A 24,438-nucleotide genomic window follows, 5' to 3' on the forward strand; every position below is an offset into this window, starting at 1 on the left:
TGTGGGGTAGCTGAGATTTGTAACTTAACAAGTTTAGAACAGTGCCTGGTACAGAGCTAACATTTACTGAGTACTTAATTTTATCGCTAATTCACTCATCAAATTCATTAATGAAATTAAGTGTTAGGTGTCTTTTCTGAGAAGGTTCTAAGCAATCTGCAAACAATGAGTCACTGAAAAACAGCAGCTAGGCTCTGCACCTAGTGGGAGGCAGGCCCTCATGCTGTCCTCTCTCAGAACTCCACTCCAGCCTTCCTTCTTGCCAAAGTCCACTTTCATTAGTCAGGCCCTTTTTTAGTTGACAAGTGATGAAACGCCAAAGCGACCTAGCTTAAGCCTAAAGAAGCATTTGTGGACTGATGTAATTGGAAGGTCCAATGGGAGATCTAGGGCTCCAGCTACATCATTAAAACTTTATCTCCTTCTCCATCTCCTGGCTCTGCCTTTCTGAGTTGGCTTTATTCTCAGGCAGGTTCTTCCCCATGGCAAGAAAGTGGGTCACCAGGTGGTCTAAGCTTACATTCTAAGGCTTTTGATCCAAAAGAAGAGAAATCCTCTTCTCTCAGCATCAGAACAAGCTTATGGAAGGCCTCTGATTGGCCCAGTTCAAGTCAGATGTCCGTTCTTTAGACAAATTATCATGGATAAAGAATAGGGTGCTGTGACTGGCCAAGTTGGGGTCATGTATCCATCCTAGTTTGACAGTCCCACAAGAGCCATATGGAATGGGGAAGCGGCAGGCCTAACAGTAGTGCTGAGCATACAAGAATGTTGCCTGTCCTTGCCATCCTTCTTTATGGCTCAGTTCACAGGTCACTTCCACAGGGAACTGTCCCCTCCCTTGTCCTGTGTAGACCTCAACCTTCCCACAGTAAATTTACAAATTATTTTCTGACTCCCTGACTAATCTGGGACCAACTTGAGACAGGGATGAGAGCACATTTATTCATCTCTATCGCCTATACCTTGTTTCCTTCCCGGGCTGTGGAAGAGACATTATTGGTGGCCTATCCAGCATCCATTTCCCCATTCCTACTCAGATCTTTATTGAGTTCCCCCGTCTTTCCCCATTGCCTTGGGCTTGGTGGGGAAGCAGACTCCACTCTCACTAGTTAAAACCCATCAGAGTCATCCCTTGCCACAGTGACTGGTTCAGGAATAGGCATGTGAGAGTTTGTTTGGGCCAGCGAGACATAAGGGTATTTGGGAAAGGCTTCTTGCTTTTGGGTGGGCCAGTGAAACCAGTTGGCTCCTTCCTGCCCTCTCTTGTGCTGGATGTTGACTGCTACTGGCTGCACAGCTGGAAGAAAATTCAGTTTAGGCAAAAGCTGACATCATAGAAGGCAGTACAGAGATAACCTGGACCCTTCATGGCCCTGTTGAGATGCTGGGTTGGCCAACCCTGGAGGCCATCCTGCCCCAGGACCACCAAGCCCCAAACCAACACATTTCCTTGTTATGAATCCACTTGGAGCTGAGGGTATTGTTACTTGCAGCCACAAGTACCCTGAGAGCTCTTCCTGAATGAATGACATGGGTGAGTGTCCAAAGGCTGAGAGCCACCAAGCATGCCCTCCCCTGCCACCCACACCAGTTCTTTTCTTTTCTTTTTTTTTCTTTCTTTCACACCAGTTCTTTTCTAACCTGTAGTTAACAGACATTCAAAGATTTGGGATACTTTAAAAAAAAAAAAAAAAAACCACAGCAGTCACTTTACTTTTAGGTTTGCACTTTACAAAACCACAAGGGAGAAGTCCTTGAGGGAAAGAGGGGAGGGAGTGGGGGATAGTAAAGAGGGGGAAGCACAGAGTGGGCCTCAGGCCAGCCCAACAGGGCCTCCCATGTCCTGGTTGTACAGAGCTAGACCAACGACTTCAGGGAAGGGTCACAGACCTCTACAGACTGTCATCATTTGACATTAACAGGCAGTCACAGGCCTAGGGTTCCGGCAGGCCAAGGAAAGAAGTGGGCTCCCTAACCCTCCTTCCCCCAGGCCAGGGGAAGACAGTCTGAGGCAGGGGTGAAGGCTACCCATCCAGCAGCTTTAGGATGCTCTCACGTTCCTTCAGAGTCTTCCAAGCCTGGTCCTTCTCCTTCTTGGTGGGGGTCCGCTTCTTCTGCCGGGCAGCCATGATCTTCCGGAAGGCATCCATGACCTCATTGTCTGCCATGCGGACCCGCTGTCTCAGCTCCTGCCGGCTCACTTCCTCCTTTGCCAGCCTGTAGGGACCAGCCAACCAAGGTGTCATGGAAAGCCCACCTCCATAGTGGGGTCCCTCTCCCTCTTCCAGACTGAACCCACCTACCACCCCAGGATGGCACTCCTGTGGGCTGTTTCATACCAAAAAGCAAAGTTACTGACCCACACTTCTACGATACTATGTGCTAGTTACTACCTTAAGCCCTTCAAATATGTCAGCACAGTTAATCCTCATAACAGCCTTGTGAGGTAGGTACTATTATTCTGATATTACCAGTGATGAAAGAGGTCAAGGAGAATAAAAAACACTCCTGAATCCTACAGCTAGTGAGTAGGAGATCTGAATTAAGGCAGGCTGGCTCCACGCAATCATCTTTAAAAGGTATTCTAGTGTTAGCAGAAGACCTGCTGACTTCAGTATCCAAATTCCAGAGCAACCTAAGGGTCTAGGCAGCCTGAGTGGGTGAGATGCTAAACCAACCCCTGTAAATGAAATCTGACCTATCAATTCCACTGTTGGTGGAACTGGAAGGTGGCTTAGAGATGTGATCTAGTCCAATGTGTTAATTTTCCAGAAGGGGAAGCTGCTGCTCAGGGTAGGAGATACCTTGCTTAAGGCCCTGGAGCTGGTCAATAGCAGAGCTGAGGACTGGATTCTAGGCTTCTAACAACCCAAGCTAGTTCCTTCACTGTCCACTACCTTTTTTAGAAGTTTGTTTGTTTATTTTTAATGTTTTATTTATTCTTGAGACAGAGAGAGACAGAGCATGACCGGGGGAGGGGCAGAGAGAGAGGGAGACACAGAATCCAAAGCACCATCTGAGCTGTCAGCACAGAGCCCGACTCGGGGCTTGAACCCACAAACTGTGAGATCATGACCTGAGCTGAAGTTGTACACTTACCCAACTGAGCCACCCAGGTGCTCCAGAAGTTTGTTTGTTTATTTATTTATTTATTGAGAGAGACAGCGCGAGAGAGCGTGTGTGCACTCGAGTGGGGGTGAGGCAGAGAAATAGGGAGAGAGAGAGAGTCCCAAGCAGCCTCCACACCGAGCTGGATGTGGGGCTCAATCTTGTGACCGCAAGATCATGACCTGAACCGAAATCAAGAGTTGAACGCTTGACTGACTGAGCCACCCAAGCACCCCAGTGTCCACTACTTCTATATCTGCACAGCTTTGTTTCTCCTGCTCATTCAATCTTTCTCTCCTCTCCACCCCACTCAGTATCTCTTTCACCTGTTATTTTTCCTCTTCTTGTCCTTGCATGAAAAGGAACTAGAAAGAGGCTTTGCATTCAGCCTTGGGTTCAAGTTGCAGCTTGGTTGTTGACTGGCTGTGTGACCTTCAGCAGAGTACTCACTTCATTGGCCCTTCACTTCCTCATCTAGTAAAGAGGTGAAATACCACCTACCCCCTGGACTGTAGTCCAGATTAAACAGGAGGATAAAGTCCCTGGCACACAGCAGGCACTCAGTAACCCTTATCCTTAAGCACTCCCTTAGCAGTTTATCACCAAGCAGTTCCCTCTCCTTTTAATGGTGCACCTCTTTACCAATTACCCGCTTGTAGACCACAAGCCCTCTGCTGTCCCTCTTCCTAGCCCCCAGTACAACGTGTAAGAGACAGGCAGAGCTGGCCAAATGCGTGTGCCCTGCCCTGTTGTGGCTCTGTGAGGCAAAGACATACACCTGCCCGTGAGAAGCAAGGAGACTCAGTTGGACGACTTCTCTACCTCCCCTCAAAAAGGGCAACAACTACCATAATCTCCCTCCAGAGATCACCTATACTTTTGTCATGACCAATGCAGGGCAAGATGGATGGGAGTCAAAATGAAATGAAAGACATTCTGACTAATTTCTTAAAGAACTGATCCTAAAACAAGGCACTTTCCAGTGAAGAGCCAATAATATTCATGGATGTCCAACAAAATGTTAACAGTTGATAAATCTAGGTACAGAGTATATTGGCGTTTACCATACAACTCCTTCAGATGTTCTGTGTTTATGAAATTTTTCATAAAAATGTTAGAGGAAAAGAAGCATGAAAAGATTAAAAAAATAAACCATGTGACAATGTGAATATAGGTAACACCACTGAACTGTACTTTTTAAAATGGTACAGAGTCAATTTTATGTGTTTCTTTCACCACAATTATAAGTAGGTAAATAAATAAATCACAGATGTCTAAGCCTTAGAGTCTGTGGTATCTGGCAATATTTTTTTCAAGGCTTTCCTGGTGATTTAGAGGCCCTCCCAGGGAAGCCTATTGTAAAGCGCCCAGAAGGTGACCAGCAGCGACCAAAGCCTTCTCAGCCACTCCCAGGCCCGTGCATCCCATCCACACTAACCTCAGCAGGTCATGCTTTTTGGTGCGGTTGTGGGCACTGAGCGCCTTCAGCTCGGCCTGCCGTTTGCGCAGCTCTGCGAGGACCTCATCTTCCGAGTCCTCTGCGGGGCGGTCCTCAGACTCCAGCAGACCCTGGGCGATCAGCTCCTCCTTGATGCGGCTCTCCAGGGACTTGGTATGTGGTACACTACAGGAAGGTAGCACTTAGCTCAAGGGCCAGCTTAGAGGGGGGACCTGAAAGGTTCCCAGGGCTAGTGACACATTCCTTTCTCTTTGGGCACTCCCTATCTATCTAGGTATAAAAATATAGAGAAAATGTTACGAGCTGGAACCCTGAAACTCCTAGAAAACCTAGGAGTAAAGCTCCTCGACATGGGTCTTGGCAATGACTTTTTGGCTGTGACACCTAAGGCACAGGCAATAAAATAAAAAACAAGTGGGACTACATCAAACTACAAATTGCTTCTGCACAGCAAAAGAAATCATCAACAAAGTGAAGAGACAACTTACGGAACAGGAAAAGATATTGTAACCATATATCTGATTAGTTAATATCAAAAATAAAGAACTCATATAACTCAAAAGCAATAAACCTGCCCAATTAACAAATGGGCAAAGATCCTGAAGATCCTCCAAAGAAGATATACAAAACACCAGTAGATACGTGAAAAGATGTTCAACATCCCTAGTTAAGGTTATCTTGCACCCCCATGTTCACTGGGGGTGCATTATTTACAATAGTCAAGATATGCAAGCAACCTAAATGTCCATCAATGGATGAATGAATAAAGAAGTTGTGGAATGTATATATATACACACACAATGCACACATTCAATAGACTGTTATTCAGCCTTATAAAAACAAGGAAATCCTACCATTTGTGACAACATGGATAGACTCTGAATGCATTATGCTAAGTGAAATAAGTCAGAGAAAGACAAATACAGTATGATCCCACTTATATGTGAAATCTAAAAAAAAAGTTCATAGAAAGAAATCAGACTTTTCATTACCAGAGGAGGAGGGTGGGGGGAAGGGAATTGGGGGACGGTGGTCAAAAGGTACAAACTTCTAGTTATGAATAAACACTGGGATATAATATGACTGTAGCTGACACTGTTGTATGTTATATACAAAGTTGTTAAGAGTGTAAATCCTGGAGCGCCTGGGTGGCTCAGTCAGTTAGGCATCCAACTCTTGGTTTTGGCTCAGGTCATGATCTCACGGTTCGTGAGCTTGAGCCCCACATCAGGCTCTGCACTGACAGTGTGGAGCCTGCTTGAGATTCTCTCTCTCTCCCTCTCTCTGCCCCTCCCCTGCTCCCAATGTCTCTCTCAAAATAAATTAAAAAAAAAAAAAAAGTGTAAATCCTAAGAGTTCTCATCACAGAATTTTTCTTTTCTTTTTATTGTGTCTATGAGAAGGTGGATGTCAGCTGAACATGTTGTGGTGATCATTTCACAACACACGTAATTTACACATGTAAAATCAGACCATGTACGTGTTTTGTACATTGTACACGTATACCTTAAATTTATACAAGGACGTATGTCAATTTTTTCTCAATATTTTGGAAAAAATACAGAGAGACACACATGGTCTTATTTCAAACATAGGCCAACACATGTGAATTGTGAAAAAATCTAGAAAAACCTATAATGCTAACAACTCAGAGAGAACCACTATTATTTACGTCACTATTATACACATTACTGTTATTTTGCTATTATTAACATTCCACATATAAAACTGTGTTTTATTAGGGGTGCCTGGGTGGCTCAGTCAGTTAAGTGTCTGACTCTTGGTTTCACTTAAGTCATGAATTTGTGGCTAGTCAACTTGAGTCTCGCATCGGCTCCATGCTGTCACTATGGAGCCTGCTTCAGATTCTCTCTCTCTCTCTCTCTCTCTCTCTCTTTCTCTCTGGTCCTCCCCTGCTTGTACTCTTTCTCTCAAGATAAATGAACTTAAAAAATTCTTAAATATGTTTATATTTTGTTATATAATGTTTATTTACTATCTATATCCCAGATTTTGTCTCATGTCATTTCCTATCTTTTATATTATTCTAGTTTTCTATATACACACATTTAAATATATGCTGAGTAAAAACAGGATCAAACTGTATTGTGCTACAACTTTTTCTTCACTTAGCACTTTAGCGTTTACCTTTTTTCATGTCAATTAACTGTGTTTCTCAAAAACGATTAGTAGTTATAAGTAATTTCATCATATGGAGTTATATCAATTTAGCCAAACAATCCCTTTCAGTTGGACATTTAGGTTGTTTGTGGTATGAACAGGGCTATGATGAACAACCTGTACTTAAGTCTGTGCATGCAGAAATGCTGGGCCAGCATGCACATGTGAAACTTTCATTGGGCTTCATCTAAATGCCCTCAACCTCTCTCTTAATGAAGACCTTCCCATGTTAGGATAAAAGAAGTCAACAGAAGCAGGGACCAGATAGTAGGAATGTGGACAGGGTTGTCACTCACCTGAAGGGCTTGTTCTGATTGCGGGGAGAGGTGCTTGCCCCGTCGGCCCCTGATTCTTTCCCAGACATGTCAGGAATAGGAGAGTCCTCCATAGGGGAAATAATATTTTCCTAGAAGAACACAGAAGTGGGACAGAAAAAAAGAAAAAAAAAAAAAGAAATGGGAGGGAGAGAGTAAGAGCTGTAATATTTCCATTTTCTTGCTCCTCCCTGACCTACAGTCAGAGTCTTCAGTCTTCACAGACGAGAAATATTCTTTCATTGCTCCCATCGCTCTGGAAGCCTTCCCAAACTGATTCCAGGAAGCTCTGATCATTTTAGAAATGCCTCTTTTGTACTGATACCCAAAGAAGACAACACAGAAAAGCAATGAGAAAACACTCAACAACAGTAAAGAGAAGAGCCAAGGTTTGTTAAGCGTTTGGAATGTATGTTAAGCATGTTGTGACAGAGGCTGCTGGCTGTCCAGCTACACTACATTTCCCAGACTTCCTTGTGGTCAGATGTGGCCATGTGACAAACTCTCTCCAGTGGAAAGCGATCAGAAGAGATAAGAGCCACAGCCAGTCATGGCCATAAACCCCATAAACTTCCTTCACACATTCTTCCTTGCTCTTTTTCTGTGGGCTTGGAGTAGTAATCATACCCAGAATGACCTTGTGCAGAGCAGGTTTAGGGTGGCAAAACCATCACAGATGGGGTCCTTGTCTGATGGGGTGGGGTTGAGATCTCTCCCCTCCCCCACCTCAGCCAACCTGGAACACGTGGCCCAGACTGTTACACGAGAGAGAAAAACACTACTGTGTTTGAGCCAGGGAGAAAACTAAGGCTCAGTGAGGTGAAAGGATGTGCCTAAGGCCAGATAGTGGGCATAAAGAAAGGGACTCTGTATCTGGGGTTTGAATCCTGCTTCTGTTTATTAGTTGCATGACTCCAAGCAAACAGTTCCTTTTTCTGAGCCTCAATCTTCTAGTATGTAACATGGAGCAAACCACTGTCCTTGCCTCCAACAAAAGGATGCGTGGAAAGCCCCTTGCACAGGGGTCAGCCCTTAGCCAACATTCAGCAAAAGTAACTGTGGTATAGTGGCTACTTCTGGGAGAGGTTACAGACTGGGGGGGTGGACACAGAGAGGCTTGTGTAGGATATTGGCAAGCTTTGTTTCTGTTAGGCTATATATACATGTGTGCTCATATATGAAAATTTATCAATTTATACATGTAATATCTCTGCACCTTTATAAATATGTAATATACTTCAAAAGAAAATAAAACATTAAAACAGAAAGCATGCATAATTCTGTCTTGAGTTAGGATGCTCACCTCCACCAGGGCCTGTAGGAGGCGCTGTGTCAGAGCACCAAAGGGGCACCCATCTTCGGGCTGTTCATGCTGGGCCTCAGATTTCTTCAGCAGGGCATCCACATCTGAAGTAGACAGAGAAGTGGTACACAGGTGGGCTGAGTTCTTCTGGGAACTCAAGTCCTGGCCTGGTGTGGGCAGGAAGGTGAGGGGCCTACCTTTAGTGTCCAGTTCGGTCAGTGGCCCCATAAGGCCTTTCTTCTTGTCTGCCACGGCTGCTGCCCGGGCCCCATCCTTCTGTTCCTCCAGCAGGTCCTCCTGTGCCCAGCGTTGGGAGTAGTGCTTCCCCAAGGGTGGGATCTGGTGGGGAGATGCCACCCGGCCCAAAAAGGGTAAACACTGGCAAGCCATGCCTGGGGTTGGTAGGGGCTCTCTGCGCACTTTGGGCACTGCCAAAAAGCTCATGATTCGTTCCTTCACTTATCTGTCTCCAAGTTACCTACCCCAGGGCCGAAGCCTATGCTTTGCGTAGATGGGAAGAAACAAAGGAGATAAAAATCTATATGCTCACAGTCTGGTAAGGGAGACAGGTACATAATGAACTAAGACACACACAGGGGCCAGTATGGAAAATTTCCAAGATACAGGTGCAGAATGGTATGTGTACATGGACCATCTCAAGTCACAGCTATTGTCCCTAGAAAGAACTAGGAAGCTTAGGGTCAGGAGAAGAAATTGTCTTTTGTATTACTTGAATTTACTACTGCCTATATGGACTACCTTTTCAAATAAATTTTTTTTTCAAGTAAGTTTTTTAAAAATTCAAAGAACTGACGTGCTAGAGGTAGGTCAAGGTGCTGTGGCACATAAAAGAGAAATTTTCTGCAAGCAATCTGCAAAGGCATTTTGGTGGAGATAAGAGGAGATCAGTGCTTTGAAGGATGAGCTAGTTTGCCAAGGGAAAAGGAGGAACATGTACAGAGGCCCAGGGACCAGCAAGGATCCTGTGTGGGCCTAGAGTGAGGGTAAGGTGCTTGTCGGGGCTGATAAATGCAGCAGTGAGGAGGGGGAATGACTGAGGAAACTGGAGATGGGTGGTGGGTCTGTGTCACCAAGGACCAAACTACTTGGAATCGATCTTGTGCCAAAGAGGAGCCAGAGGAGGCCTGGGAACAGAGCTGTGTCACATCTGATCATGACAGCTGGACTTATGGGAGAGTTCTCCCAAACACTTCTCTTATTTTCTACATTTTCTTTGATGGGAACTGTTTTATTTACATCATAAGAAACCTAACTTTTACATACTACAGAAAGAAAAAAAAGTCCCTTTGGAGACAGGAAACTGTCTTGACACCACTTGGACAAAAACTGATGAAGTCTTGAATCAAAGCAGAGGGGCACCTGGTGGCTCAGCTGGTGAAGCGTTTGACTTTAACTCAGGTCATGATCTCACCATTCCTGAGTTCAAGCTCCGACTGAGGCTCTGTGCTGACAGCTCTGAGCCTGGAGTCTGCTTCAGATTCCGTGTCTCCCTCTCTCTCTGCCCCTTCCCCACTCGCATTCTGTCTCTCTCTCTCTCAAAAATAAACAAACGTTAAAAAAAAAAAAAAAAGCAGAGGGGATGGAGATGTTGGTACAAAGAACAGCCTCACTGAAGGAGATCCATTAGGATGTATGTGGTGATCATTTGGAGGGTATAGAGAGGAAATAATGCAAGAAGAAAGCTGACAATTAGAGCCAGGGTGCCTGGGTGGGTTAATGCGTTAGATAGGAGGTTGGGCAGGGTGGGGGAAGGAAGAAGATACATGACTTTGGGATCTTTGATTTTGAGGCACTTCTCGAGTCCTCTAGTTCGTCACCATGTCTACTAAGGTCCAATCTTTCTACCTTGTAATGTTCAGCTTCATCTTCTGGTGGTTTCAGTAGTTCTTCTAGTGTGCGTACCTCCTCACTGGTAATATCAGCACAGTAGGGCTCCACCGAAGCCCAGAACCTGCAGGGAGAAGCAGATCCTGAATGGGAACCTCCTGTCCCACCAGCCTCAGTCCCAGACCCCTCCATAGCCTTTACTATTTGAATCCAAAGGCCCCTCTATGTTCTCTGGCCCGGAACCTGTTGGGCGCATCATTCTTGGGGATCCGTGGAACGTCAATTGGGTCATCAGTGAATTCATATTCCTGGATCTTGGGCTGAAGGTTTTTGGATTTGGGCCGTCCGGGGCCAGGGCCAGGCCCATGTCCCGCTTTTCCTTCCAGTTTTTGCTTCTTCGGCTTCCCATGTTTGGGGGGAGCTCCAAGCTCATGGTCTCGACCCAGCTTCAGGAATCGGCGATCACCTTTCTTATCTTGCCAGTCAGTGAGGATCTGAAATTTACAGAGGACTGTCACTGAGAGGGAGAAAGGAAATGAGAGGACAATTCTTTCTCCTAGTGAAGAATTAGGATCTAGAACTTGAGAAGACTCCAAGGTCTTTTTATTTACCCATCTCCTGTTTAGTAAACTCCTAAGCATCCTTCAAAACTCAGCTCCTTTTCTGTGCCTGCCTCACAGAACTTTATTCATATACTTGTCATCATTCCATTCATTTGTCTGTATTGACTCACCTCTGTATCACCCAAACCACTTACAGTGTTTAGGTCAAACAAATGATCATGCCCTTGTGCATGTTAGCACTGGAATATGCTGGTGGTAACTTTCAGGGGAATGCAAACAAGCCTCCCAGCAAACCTTCACTTCAAATGTCACCACAACTGGGAAGCCTTCTCGACATCAGTTACCCAGCTTTTTAGAAGCTATAATACAACTGATTATGCCACAGCCCTGATCAAAAATCTTCAGTGCACTTCCAGGGATCACAAGTTAACTATTCATCCTTTGAGCTCCAATTAAAAAGGCCTCTTTGTGTCTCTGACACTTTGTACCTCCACTGCAGGCCCAATTGTGTTGTTTGGTCAACCTGGAATGAACAGGATACCTTGTCTTTTCAACTAGACTATAAGCTACTGGAGACCAGAAAACTTAACTATCTCTGTTCCCCAGGATCTGGCATAGTATCTGGCCCACGGGGCTGAGGGGATATTTATGTTGTCAACAGAAATGATCAGAGTAGTACCAAATAACATTTGAAATACTCAGTGTCAGACATCAACCGATGTTTTGCAAAAGTATCTCTTTTAATCTTCACAAAAGCTCCGAGGCACCTCCTATGATTCATCCCTGTTGGCAGATTTGGAACTGATGCTCAGAGATAGGAGGCAACTGTCCCAAAATCATACAGCTAGGAAACAGCAACACTAGCAAGTGCTTAGGCCAGGATTCAAATACAGGTCTCCTCAGTCCTGTTCCTTTAGTACTTCTAACCATAACCAACATCACCTGTATTTGTCTGACCTCCCTTTCCCTTTAGTTGGCAAACTCCCTGAAGACCAGAAGTGTCCTAATAATTACTTCTAATGACTAGCACCCAAAACATAATGGGGGTTCGGAGGTCAGTAAATTAGAAATCTTGAAATTTATGAAGATCGTGCACATTCTTGTGTATTCTACATGTCACCCGAGCCCAGTTTAGGCCTCTCCTCACCCCTCTAAGCTCCTGTACCTCAAGGCCTCAGCTGGTGGGGCTAACTCAATGACCCATCCCATAACTTGTCACAGTCCATCCTGGTGATATCCTCTCTGTAGGGTATCACCTGGGTTTCAGCCTCGAGAACCCGTAGGCGCCGGCTGGCAGAAGAAAGTAGGGTCTCAAGCTCCAGCTGCAGAGTGTCCAGCTCCTCAATGCCGATGCCATCATCCTCAGAGCGGGCCAGCACTGCCGTGTAGCGTGGACAAACCTTCAGGTGGTCCACAGACTTGAAGTCATGGAACTGCAAGGGGCAGTCCTTCAGTTCACTCATGGCCCAGGATACGGGACCCTGTGGAACTGGAGAGAAGAGAGCCATGGATAGGAGATAAAATGGGACAAGAAAAGTCTAAGAGCTCCCTCCATCTAGGGACAGTTTCAAGGGGAAAGCCAGGCTTCAGTACCCTATTGACAAGGTCAATGGCACAGCTCCTACTCAGAGAGCCCTTACTGTGCATTAAACTAAGGGCAGACATTTTACTGGTTTCTCAATTCCTCACCCAACCCCATAAGCAGGGACAATGGTGACCTACACTTTACAGATAAGGAAACTCAGACTCCAAGGATTTTACCTGCCTAAGTTTACCAAGATGCAATCTGAATCCAGGTAGTTTTGAGTCTGTGTCACTAATTACCATGATATACTATGCCCTGTCTTTCTGATGCTCTTCTGTTCTCCACTTGGGTTCTGCTAAGCCCCTGAACTCCAAACATCCATTCTTACAATGTTAATGTTCTCTGTGCCTCCCAGCCTCTCCTTGTCTCGCCCCTTCCCATCTTTGTCCCTTCTCTTTGCCCCTGACAGTGGTTAAGAATGTGGGATGGTAAGGGGTGCCTGGGTAGCTCAGTTGGTTAAGCGTCTGACTTTGATTCTGGTCATGATCTCCCGGGTCATGGTTCAAGACCCAGGTTGGGCACTGTTCTGACAGCTTGGAGCCTGGAACCTGCCTCAGATTCTGTGTCTCCCTCTCTCTCTCTCTCTGGCCACTCTCCCTCTCGTGCTCTGTGTGTCTCCCTCAAAAATAAACATTAAGAAGTTAAAAAAAAAAAAGAATGTGGGCTGATAAACTGGACATACCTGGGTTCAAGCCCAGCCTTTTACCATTTTCTATTTACATAGCTCTGATTATGTTTTTTAACCTTCCTGAGTCTCGATTTTCCCATCTACAAAATGGGGACAAAAGAAATCTGAGTCTGTTTCCCCATAATTAGTCTGAATTTGTAAAATGGGGATCACAATAGTACCTACCTCCCCGGGATGTTCTGAGGATTAGGAGAGGATGCTCGTCAAGAGCCCAGTTCAGTGCCTGACACAGAAGTGCGCCTGTTTAATGTCTGGCCCCTCCCGTGGGTCGCCCCAGTGACTCGCCTTCAGGGTCCCCGTCCTCCAGGGACCCCCTAACGCGGCCCCTGCCCCTTCTACCTCCTCACTGCAGCCTCCTGCAGCCTCCTACGGCCCCCAGGCCGCGGGAGGGGTTAGGGAGTTCCGGTTGGTGGGAGCAACCGCCCCGGAACTGGCTAGGGGCGGGCCCCCTGCAGAAGACGCGCGGGTGGGAGACGCGAGGGAGAGCCCGATATGGCTTGCGGGGAAGGGTTTGCAGGCCGCGAGCGAGCCCACTGCAGGTGGGATGGGGGCGGGGGTATGCCTCGGGCCTACTATGGGGAACAGCCGGAGGCTGGGGGCGGGGCTCGGCAGCCGAGATCTTAGCCCGGCAGTTAGTTCCGCCGTGCCCCAGGGGCTGCAGGTAGGAGGGGCCCAAAGAAAAGATAGGGGCGCGGAACCGGAAGGAACGAAGAGCTCCTCTGCCTCGCCTTGTCCTAATATGGTGCCCAACCTGAGGCCAGGCTGCACCATTGCCTGACTATAGGGAAAGACAGCAAAGACGACAAGAAGGCCAAAGTCACAAGCGAGAGCTACACTCATAACGGGATAGGCTTGAGTATTGATCTGAAGCTTCAGGAGTCTAAAAATACCGAGGCAGTCCTAGCGGAGAAACTTCAAAAGGACCAAGTGCTCCTAGGCTCCCCCTTCTCCGCTCGGAGCATAGATGGTACCTTCCGGAAGTCCGGGCGGAGACTGAGGCTGCGCTTCTCGCGAAAGGGCTGGCGTCGCGGGGCTGGCCACTTCCGCACTTCCGCTTTCCGGCCCAGCCAGCGCCCGCGATGGTGAGAGAGCCGGGCCCCGGGCCAGGGACCCCTGCTGTTTTGCCTCAAAGCTCTGGGTCTGGGGGAGATGCGGCTTTGCAACGGAGAGGCCCGGGGCCGAGGGATGCTGTGGGGTGTGGGGGCGCGATGAGGCTGGGAGAAAGAGGGCGGGGCGGGAGCCAAAGTGAGGAAGGGGCGAGCGGGGGACGCTCTCGTAAGAAGCAGGCCTTGCAGCTTCATGGTCTGGGTTTTGATGCAGGTGGGGAATTGTGAGGCATGGAGGACGCCGGAAGTGGGGCTGGTGATAGCGCCTCGAAGACACGTAGTAGGCCTCATTGCCCACAGTAGGGGAGCTGAGGCATAGAGTAGGGTCACCTCCTCACCTAGAATAGAACTTCACTAAATACACTGTCCTGTTCTCTCTTGCCTGTTTGACCCAAGTTTCTCAAAGGAAGTGTCTACACTTCCGTATCCCACTCTTCTCCTTATCCCCTGCTTTCCTTCTACCTCACCGAAGTATCTCTTATGCTGTCGCCACCCAGACCTCTTCCTGGTCAGAACTCAACCCGTGTTAGCCTTACCGTAGTCCGTGAGCTCTGATACTACTGATCCCTCCCTTACTGGAAATCCTCCCCTTTGATAAATGTGGGTGTACCTGGGAGTTGAGACTGGCTCACCACCTTCCTCTTTACATTTTTCCTAGTGGTACCTATCTAGTTTCTTGGCTTTGGTGACCTTGTGTGTTCTGGTGACTCTTGAGTCTGCCTTCCTCGCTCTCTTTTAAGGTTTGCCTGGAAATCTTGATAACACGTTCATAGTAGACCTCCAGATCAAGACCCATTTTTTCTCCTAAACTTGCTTTTCTTTCTGTGGTGCTGTGGCTTTGTGTCTTCTTACCTCAGCTAGAAACCTGGATTTTCTCAAAGTCAGCTTTATTATTACATGAGAATGCGTTTTATTTGTATAAGGGTAGGTGTCATGAGGCTTGCCCCTTAAAAATTATCCTTTTTAGATTTATCACTTTTGACAAACACGATCATGTAAGTACTGCGATCAAGACAGCAGAATGTTTCCTCAAAAAACTCCCTCACGTCCCTCTGTTATCAGTCCTATCTTCTCATTCCAGCACTGATTTTTTTTTTCTCCTATAGTATTCCTTTTCCATATTGTCATATAAAAGGAATTCTTCAGTGTGTGGGCTTTTTAATGTGGTTTCTTAACATAGCGCACTTGAGATTCATCTATGTTGCATGTATCAGGAATTTTTCCTATACTATTTATTGTTGAGTAGTGTTTCATCAAATGGGTGAACCATGGTTTGGTGGGAGGTGCTTTTTGATTCCATTATCCTCTACATCTTATGTCAGTCCAACTCTTGTGAGGACTGTCTGCTTGTCCTGTCCACCGCCCCAGTCCAGGTTCTCATCACTGCTCCTTGAATAACCCTCTTTGCCTTTTGTCTCACTTCCCTCTCCAGTCCATTCTCTGCAGAGCCCCCATGCAACTGTAGTCATGTAACTTCCTCCTCAAAAAGCCCCAACAGTTCCTTACTACCTAAAAGAAAGGCTAAGCTCAACAGTCTGGCATTTGAAATTAGCCATGAATCTCTAGGCTATCATTGCAGCCTCATCTGCTGAACCTAAAATGCTTCCCCTAGGGGCACCTGGGTTGACTTAGTAGGTTAAGCATCTCTTGATCTCAGCTTAGGTCTTGATCTTAGGGTTGTAAGTTCAAGCACCACGTTGGGCTTCATGCTGGGCCTAAAGCCTACTTAGTTAAAAAGGAAAAAAATGCTTCCTGTGTACATCAACACTGTACTCATCGCTACTTCTGGAACTCTTAATGCCCTTTTGTGTTATTTTAACCTTGTTTATGCTATTTCCATAATATTGTTTAGAAAAGGAGTAAGACACTGCATTTGTTAGGTACTGAGCAAGGTGCAAGGAATATAGATTTCAGTAAAGGAGACCAGGAAGCTTAAAGTCTAGTGAAGAAGAAATCACCTTATTAAATAAATATAAAAGATGTGTCATTGTAGATTATAATAAATGCTATCAAGGGGGAAGTCAAGAAAGGCCTCTGTAAAGAAGGAAGAGGCCTTCCCTAAATAAGCCAAGATCTAAGGGCTGACGTAGGTTGAGAGGGGACAAAAAGCCTGCAGGTCGATGGATCAGCCTGTGTAAAGCCCTGAGGTGAGAAAGAACTTAGTTAATACAAGAAACTGAAGATAGGCCAGTGTAGGTAGAAGCTGATCCCTCTACTGGGAATGTCCTTAGTCTACTTTTCCTTGTTGTAAAATCATTCTAATCCTATTTTCATCTTCACCTCCAAACCAGTTTCTTCTGGAAATGTAATTTGTAAGTCTAATTATGTCACATTTCATCCTCCTTTATATCATAGTCACTTTTTCTGTCTCCTCTACCCAGTGGAGCTATTTAAAGGTAGAGATTGTCTTTATGTTTTATTTTTTCCCCCACCCTTAAAGGTAGAGGTGGTCTTTAAATTCTTAGCATCTGGATCAGTGCCTGGCACACAGTAAATATCCATTGTTGGCTCAAAAGACAGATTGAGAATAGTCCTTCACCTGCATGCCTCTCGACCAGAGTTTCTCAACCTCAGCACTGTTTGGAGTTGAATAATTCTTTTTTCTTTTTTGTGCATTGTAGGATGTTTAGCAGTATGCCTGGTCTCTACTCATTGCCAGTAGCTCTCCCACTCCACCCCCAGTCCTGTCAGTGAAAAATGTCCTGACATTGCTGAATGTCTCCTGGCAAGAAAAATGGTTCCCTGCTGAGAACCACTGCTCTAGACTTAGAATGAAATGCACCTTGAAGGCTTACTCTGTTTGGTTCATGTGGGCTGAAAGGCAGGTACTATCAGTACCGTCTGGCTCCTTTGTAGCTAGTGTGGGGCGGGGCGGGGGGGGGCAGTGGCAGTGAGCAGTGGGTTTGCAGAGACCGACTCTGATCCTCCCTTTGGTTTTTTCTTACAGACTGCCACTCTCCGCCCCTACCTGAGTGCCGTGCGGGCCACGCTGCAGGCTGCCCTCTGCCTGGAGAATTTCTCCTCCCAGGTTGTGGAACGACACAACAAGCCCGAGGTGGAAGTCAGGTAGGGCAGAGAAAGGTCAGGGTGGGGATGATGGGCTCAGCCCCAGAGATGGCAGTTGTCTGGAGGCTACCACAAAGTCGCACCCTGGAGTTGGAGACAGCTACACTTCTGCAGTTCACTTATTTTGTCTTGTTGCCAGATGAACAATGGTTCCCGATTCACAGTTCGGAAAATAGGGTCAGTGGGTTGGCAGGACAAAACCCAGGGGAGAAACTCCTCTGGAACCAAGATTGCTTGGCACAAGGTGTGAGTTCTCAGAGTGGGGCTGTTGGTCAAGTATCTCCTGTGGCATTACTGAACCCAGTTTAAGGAGAGGGTGGAGAATGTTGTTATCCAAGATCCCATCTCCATTCTTTTGTAATTTAAAGTTCAAGGGCTGTGTTTCCCTGCCTCCCTGGACTCATCATTTATTTCAGATATTCCGTATTTTGGGTTATTTTCTCTTATCTGATTTATGTTTTGTTAAATATTCTGTTTCCCTTTAAAGTTTAATCTGAGACATATATAACTGAGATAAGCAGTGTTACCACACCAAGTTGAAATGACTTGAATTTAAAAATACTGAAAAGATGTTGGCATGTGTCATGTTGTTTTACTTAACATACGTTTTCCACTAGGCATTTTAATTGCCAGTACACATAACTGTAGATTCAGAGGCATCAAAATGGGAACTGAGCTGAGAGGGGTCTTGATGCCAAATAAGTGAATCATTCGTGAATTGATAATTAAAGGAGACCAAACTGTGTTTTGTTTTTAGCTTGCCCTTTTATCCCTAAGGCAGCCTCTCTCTTCTCATTCCCTAAATGGTGTATGGGTTTGCCTGTAGTTATTAAAATAAGAGCTGTCATTTGTAAAGCTCCTACCATGTGCCCCGCACTCTGTTAGACAATTGACCCTTTTTGATCTCTCTCAATCCTCGCCAGTGAAATAGGAATCAGTCATTTACAGATGAGGAAATTGAGATTCCAACAGGGTAACTTGTCCAAGGAAAGTAACAGAGGAGACTGGATTTCAAAACCTTTTCGCCCTGACTCCAGAGCCTTGCTCCTTCTGTTGGAGAACACGCTCGCTGGCCCCCATCTTGGAGCACCCCTACTTGTGAGTCTCCTCTTCCTTGGACTCTATGGTCTCAGATAGAGATTCCAGGTCCTGCTGTGGGGTCTCTCTGAGCATTCTGTTCCTCTATAGTACAGAGGCCTCTGTGACATTGTTTTTCAGGAGTAGCAAAGAGCTCCTATTGCAACCTGTGACCATCAGCAGGAATGAGAAGGAAAAGGTTCTGATTGAGGGCTCCATCAACTCTGTCCGGGTCAGCATTGCTGTGAAACAGGTGAGCTCACCACTGAGCCCCTGCCTCCTCAGGAGGCCAGGGATCCTCATCTGAGAGAACTGTGCTAGATTCAAGGTGCAAAGAAACCCAGGCTCTATTTTCTTGACTGTACCTAGGGAATGATTTGCCAAATTCAGCAGGTCAGTAGAGTAGACAGAGCAACCCTGTCTTGTAGGCCTTGCTCTGGGTTACAAGTCAGGAAACATAGCAGCCAAGGCCATTGACAGTTTAGTGTGAAGTCAAGAATCATTTATAAGAAAGGGAGAATAAGTCCAGTTCAGAAAAGTAAATAGTACCAGTATCAATTTAATAGCTATAACCTCTGAAAAAGAGATTTAGGATAAAGAACAAAGTGTAATTTCTACGTTTTCTCAGGTGATGTTTCACAAGGGTGTGATATTCCTATCACTCTTATAATTATTGCCATATTTATATATCATCCGGCCAGTTATTTGTTTAATGGATTTCCTTAAATTGACTTACTTTTCTTTATTTAAATTTGTTTGAAAACAAACTTCGTGCTGTAGTAGAAAAGCAACATCACTTGACAAGTAGAGGGAACTCCAAAAAAATAAGTTCATTGAAAGAAAACAAAGCTGTTATTTAGACTAGATACTGTTGCCTACAGAAAACTCTGTCCTTGGGGGCCTGCTCTGTTAAAAAGGGAGATTAACAAGTGTTGGGAGGTGTTCAGGGCATACCAGCACCTAGTTGCAAAATTCTTCCATTAGAAATAATGAGAATTCAGCAGAGAAAAACTTTGGGGAGTTTTTGATGTTCATTGCTATTAAAGTGGAGATCACCTAAATTTATTTCTGATAGCCCCACATGGTATATGTCATAGACTTTGGAAAATGCAGCACTGGTGAAATGGGCAGGTGAGGAAGAGGCTGCTCAGAATGTAGGTATGAATTCTGGAAGGAGCGGATAAAAACCTCGGGTTTGCCAGAATTACCTCTCTGGAATGGGCGAAAGTGAGACTGTGATAATGCCCTGTTAAGCTGAAGACGCTCTAATGTAATAGACATTCAGTTGGCAACCAAGTGCCCCACAATTCAGGCAGTGTTTGCTCCCAATGGCAAACCCCACTGCTTGCAGCAAGCCTAGGAGAAATTGAGGTCAGAAGATCAGGGCTACAGGTTTCTGTTAGCCTAGGATGTCAGATTTAGGGAGACCTGTTTATCCTTCACTCTTACTAGGCTGATGAGATCGAGAAGATTTTATGCCATAAGTTCATGCGCTTCATGATGATGCGAGCAGAGAACTTCTTTATCCTTCGAAGGAAGCCAGTGGAGGTGAGACTATATGACCCACATGTTCATAATACCCAAGGTTCTTCCACCAAGTCTGCTGTCACTGGCCAGGGATTGTTCACAGAACCTGGATTGCTTCTCCAACTGTAGGACAACCGCTCCCTGAGTTGAGAGTGGGCCTTCATTTTGGCTGGAGTGGGAGTAACAGGGATTAGAAGCTTAAGAGAAGTTGGGCCCACCTCAACCATGGGAAAGGCAAAAAATATGAGATGCATTGCTCATCTTCCTAGAGCCTTAATGGCAGAAAGGGCACGATGAATCAAATCCTTTCTGAGCTCTGCCACCACTAAATCATTGTCTCTCAAGGCCACAGTTGACATTGGCTCAGTTGTTGCCTGACTTTGTACTTGAGTACTTTCCACAGATTCTCTGCCAAATCAACTTAAAATATCCCCAGTGACTGAGCAGCTACCATGCAGAGCCACATGTACCATCAGATGTGTTGGCCAACCTCGTCCTCATCCTGAGCTAAAATCTCTCTTCCTAAAAAAATAAATAAAAATAAAAATAAAAAAAATAAAATCTTTCTTCCTGCTCCTAGATCTAATCTCTGGCCACCCAGAACAAATAAGATTGCTCCTCCACACACAACCAATCCCATCCTTATCCCATGGTGTCTCTTCTCTCTGGTTGATTAGATTCTTCTGTTAGAAGATTTCAAGTTCCTTCATTCTCCCATGACTCATTCTGCATGCAGCTGTTTGTATCACAAACAGCTTTCCAGGGGTGCCTGACACAAAATTCTCACCTGGGGTCTGTTTCTTGGACCCAGCATAGATACCCTAGTAGAGCAGGTGGGCTGCTGCCTGAAGGACATGTGACTTGGGAGAAGATTGCAGCCAGTAGGAAGCATATAGCTGAGTGACCTTAGAGGACATGGTCAACTAAGTGCCCTGGAAAGCTAATTCTCTTCTGTTTTTTTCTCTTCCTCCTTCCTACTGTCTTCCTTCCCCAGGGATATGACATCAGTTTTCTGATCACCAACTTCCACACAGAGCAGATGTACAAACACAAGTTGGTGGACTTTGTGATCCACTTCATGGAAGAGATCGACAAGGAAATCAGTGAGATGAAGCTGTCGGTCAATGCTCGTGCACGCATCGTGGCTGAGGAGTTCCTCAAGAATGTAAGTGGGAGGACTTACTGGTGTCCCTACAGAGGGAGGAGGTGCCATGGGTTGAGAACTTAGAATCTGGCGGTAAAGTGGTGCCAGCAGTTTGTATTTCCTGAGGCCTCTAGGACCTTCTGGCGGGTGGCACGTCAGCCAGGTGCCTTGGGGCTGGAGGACCTGAGGGTCATCTTTGTGAGCTGCAGGGCATTTTCTGTATGTGAGTGTCTCCAGGACACCTCTCTTACTCTCTCATGGAGACTTAGACGCTCCTTTGTACATTTCAAAATGTACACAATCCTTCTCTGTATCTAGTTCAAACCCCAGGTGAGGCAAGTTAAATCCACATGGGAATTTTCCAGGAATATAGGGCAGTTCATCATAGTGTAATTCCACTTCTCAGACAGACTTAAATATTTTCCTTCAGTGTCTGTTTCTCAGGCTTATAGTCATGATTACTTTCATGGCTTCAGTCCTCCAGATCTCTCTTTCATTTGTTTGTGTCTTCCTAACTAACTGAAAGGACAGCAGTCCTCTGAAGAGGAGGAATTGTTTACACTGATGAGCTGATGACACAGTTGCTCTAATTTAGATACTAAGATATCCTGCCTTTTTTTTTTCTTCTTCCAACCAGTCTTTGGTTTGTTGACATGTTCTGCTCAGAGTCAACTATGATCCCTAGATGGTAGATTAAGTGTTTACTCCTAGCAGTGCATACAGATCCAGCCCAGAAGGAATTCAGATTCCTAAAAATGGAAATTACGCCTGCTTCCCCTGGGCTTTAATTATAGGGAGGGCAGCCAATGTACAAAGTAGCTGCCCTGTGCATGCAGAGCAGTGTGCTTGTTCAGATCACACAGACTTTGTGTGAGTCCGGCCTTGCTGCCTACTTGGGCATGTTCCTGAACCTCTCAACAAAGCCTCAGTTTTCTCAGCTGTGAAATGAGACTGTTAATACGTACTTTTCAGTATGGTTGAGCATTAAATGAGGAAGTATATACAGAGCAGATCACCTGGTTCACAGTAAGCTTTCCAAGTATTGTAGCACCAGAGTTTTATGGCAAATGCACCAGGAGGCCTTTAGGTTCAACTAGGAAAGAAAATAGTTCTTGTCCCGATTTATTATTTGGCCTATTCATTCAAGAGTCATTTAATCATAATAATTGTATTCCTGTTGTTTAATCCCTGAAACAATCTTTGAGTCAGGTGTCATCCCTATTTTATAGATGAGTGAACTGGGCTTTGGAAGTCAAATCACCTATCCAGGACCCTCAGCTAGTAAGACGAGAAACCAGGACTTGGAGCTTGGTTTTCAGATTCAAAAATCAAAGATAGTACCATGGCACTTGGCAGGGGTCACATACTCAAGTGCATGCAGGGGTCAGGCAGATAATAATGTGTGTGAGTGAAGTGGGCTATTGGGAACCTGGTAAGCATATGTCTCATCTGAAGAGGACCGCTACCACAGAACTCCTGTTCATTATGGTTTCATCTTCTAGCTTGTCAAAAGAATCCCCAAGTCTGGATTTGTATGCAACATCTTGCATATTTTCAAGGTTGTAAACTAATTCCTATCTTTTAAAAATACTTTATGGGCCAGACATTGCTCATTATTGGGCTGGGTTCAGTTTGTGGGCCAATTGGACCACAGGTTCTGGTCTGTAAAATGTCCAGGGCCGTTCTGGGTACCATGAAGGATACCTGAGGTCAGAAAACATTTCAAGGGCCTGTTATGGTTGGAGATCCACCCAGAGCTTGGCACTAAGTACCAGATCCTGGGTCCTTCTACTCTGCTCTTCTGGCCCCCTGAGTCCTCAAGCGCTTGCATTTAGGCCTCTCCTCTCTAAAGAAGGCAACCTCAGTTCACCAAGTGAGGCACTGTGACAGCTTTATAGCAGCCTCCATGACAGGGCTAAGGGGAGCTGGGGAAAAGCCCACCTCACCCTTAATTTCTCTGCCGTGTTTAGTGCTGGGTTTAAGGCTAGTGCCCTGAAGGTCACTGCTGAAGGCTGACTGAATTAGAGCACGCCCCCAAGGTGTCCTGGGACCCAGCCCTTTCCCCCAGAAATCTGAGCACAGTGGCAACTCTCAGATCAGCCCACCTCCCCAGAGCAGGCCTGCCAAGATACATACTGTAATAACCACCATTCACTGCCTCTTGGTTCTCTTGACAGTTTTAAACCATCTGGCTGGATCTTGAGGCCTTCCCCCTCAGACTCCCCCGTGTCTCTGCAAAGGCATCCTGGAGTTACTCCCTAGAGCGGCGGCGGAGGCAGCAGCAGCAAGCAGCAGCGGCAGAGCGGGGGAGCTGGGTCGGGGTGGGCATTAGATGCGGGAGGTGGGTGGTGTGCTTGCTAGCTGGGCAACAAAGCAGCAGTGGACCTGCCCCAAGGCCACAGGTGCCTGGTCAGGCTGGCTTCTGATGTTCAGTCCCCTGGGCTGGGACAGATTTTTTTTAACGTCTTGAAACTTAAATTCTGTGCTTGTAGGAGACTGAAACCTTTTTGTCTTTTTTTTTTTTTTTTTTTTTTTTTTAAACAAACAACCTCCACCTCCAGTGGCTGTGACTGGTCCCAGTGATTGTACCATATTGGTCGCTGTGGGTCTGGGCGGGCCTGGAGCCAGAAGGCGACTATTGTCTCCCTTTCCCAATCACCCCCTCCCCAAGCCCCAGGTGGGGAGGGAGGGAGGGAGGGAAGGAGGAAGGTTTCAGACTCCAGTTCTTTTCCCTTGCTGTCTTATTCCTGAGCCTCCTTGGTCCCAGTAGAAGTTGTGGGGACCCTCTGCCAGCTTTCTGAGCTCTACCTGAAAATGGCCACCCAGCACTGGTTGAGGACAAGGGCTGAACTGGTGGCCACCAGCCATGTCCAGGAGCTGGACCCTGAAAGCCAGGTACCTCTGGCCGTAGGGGCCACTTTGTGCCCTCCCAGTTGAGAGGGGCCACTGTTTTCGCCTTGTCTGTCAGTGCAGTGCCTGTGCTAGAGGTGGAGAGGTGAGTCCTCCAGAGCTTCCTGAGCTGGGGCTTTCCTGCCTGCTCTGGCTCCTCTGCTCCCACGCTCGCCGTACCTTTTCTTATTCTGGTGGATCCCCCCTGCTCCCCTGATTAAAGTCTCTTCTTGCCCCTTTGGGGCTGCATGAGGTCTGTGCACTGTGTGTATGAAAGGAGGGGAGGTGGGGCATTTTCTTCCCAAGACCACATAGCTGATACTTAGGCCTGGGGGTCCCCATCAGAGGTAGTCTCCTGATTGGCCGACATTATGTTGTGCCAAGGGCCCACACCCAGAGACCCCATTATAGTCCAAGCACCACTCATTTCTGAAACTGCTCTCTGCCTATACAGAGCTTTGGTCCTTTTCATATAAAGAGCTCAGTTGGGCTAAAAGGTAACCTCAGAGAGATAATAATTCCATTTTATGACTAAGGAAACCAAGGTTCCTTGAGATGTAGCAGCTTGCCCAAATCT

The 24,438-nt window shown here is 46.2% G+C and overlaps 3 protein-coding genes across 7 annotated transcripts in view; 2 read left to right on the plus strand and 1 right to left on the minus strand.

Moving 5' to 3' along the window:
• OGG1 (8-oxoguanine DNA glycosylase) overlaps nucleotides 1–8,156 on the plus strand; it is a 35,715-nt gene extending 27,559 nt beyond the window's left edge. The window contains exon 9 of the transcript XR_006716027.1: nucleotides 7,268–8,156. The gene's annotated coding sequence lies outside the window, so the exon portion shown is untranslated. The remainder of the gene's footprint in view (nucleotides 1–7,267) is intronic.
• TADA3 (transcriptional adaptor 3) lies at nucleotides 1,713–14,042 on the minus strand. Of its 5 annotated transcripts, none has more exons than XM_045493740.1 (9): nucleotides 13,943–14,042; nucleotides 12,036–12,268; nucleotides 10,460–10,710; nucleotides 10,235–10,340; nucleotides 8,566–8,707; nucleotides 8,369–8,472; nucleotides 7,048–7,157; nucleotides 4,550–4,735; nucleotides 1,713–2,220 (listed from the first exon to the last, which is right to left on the minus strand). In XM_045493740.1, exons 2-9 carry the CDS (start codon nucleotides 12,240–12,242, stop codon nucleotides 2,028–2,030), a joined length of 1,299 nt encoding a protein of 432 aa, XP_045349696.1. In that variant the 5' UTR covers nucleotides 12,243–12,268; nucleotides 13,943–14,042; the 3' UTR covers nucleotides 1,713–2,027. The 5 variants fall into 5 exon arrangements, with proteins under 5 accessions (XP_045349696.1, XP_045349694.1, XP_045349693.1 ...); XM_045493738.1 differs by lacking the exon at nucleotides 13,943–14,042 and adding an exon at nucleotides 13,392–13,757; XM_045493737.1 differs by lacking the exon at nucleotides 13,943–14,042 and adding an exon at nucleotides 13,218–13,757.
• On the plus strand, nucleotides 14,027–24,113 carry ARPC4 (actin related protein 2/3 complex subunit 4). Its single transcript, XM_045493753.1, has 6 exons — nucleotides 14,027–14,134; nucleotides 17,106–17,224; nucleotides 18,443–18,554; nucleotides 19,754–19,849; nucleotides 20,823–20,993; nucleotides 23,150–24,113. The coding sequence occupies exons 1-6, from the start codon at nucleotides 14,132–14,134 to the stop codon at nucleotides 23,153–23,155; spliced, it is 507 nt and encodes a 168-aa protein (XP_045349709.1). The 5' UTR covers nucleotides 14,027–14,131; the 3' UTR covers nucleotides 23,156–24,113.
• Nucleotides 24,114–24,438: the final 325 nt, after the last annotated feature.

Source organism: Leopardus geoffroyi, chromosome A2 (assembly GCF_018350155.1).
Source record: "Leopardus geoffroyi isolate Oge1 chromosome A2, O.geoffroyi_Oge1_pat1.0, whole genome shotgun sequence".
NCBI lineage: Eukaryota > Metazoa > Chordata > Mammalia > Carnivora > Felidae > Leopardus > Leopardus geoffroyi.

Excerpts from the sequence above, each read along its gene's own strand:
- TADA3 (XM_045493740.1), bottom strand. The coding sequence starts at position 12,242 with ATGAGTGAACTGAAGGACTGCCCCTTGCAGTTCCATGACTTCAAGTCT. Across the intron at positions 10,341-10,459 it reads AAGAATGATGCGCCCAACAG|GTTCTGGGCTTCGGTGGAGC; the intron begins GTTCCGGGCCAG and ends TTCTCCCTGCAG. Across the intron at positions 7,158-8,368 it reads TCCTACAGGCCCTGGTGGAG|GAAAATATTATTTCCCCTAT; the intron begins GTGAGCATCCTA and ends GTGTTCTTCTAG.
- ARPC4 (XM_045493753.1), top strand. Across the intron at positions 17,225-18,442 it reads AAGCCCGAGGTGGAAGTCAG|GAGTAGCAAAGAGCTCCTAT; the intron begins GTAGGGCAGAGA and ends ATTGTTTTTCAG. Across the intron at positions 18,555-19,753 it reads TCAGCATTGCTGTGAAACAG|GCTGATGAGATCGAGAAGAT; the intron begins GTGAGCTCACCA and ends CACTCTTACTAG.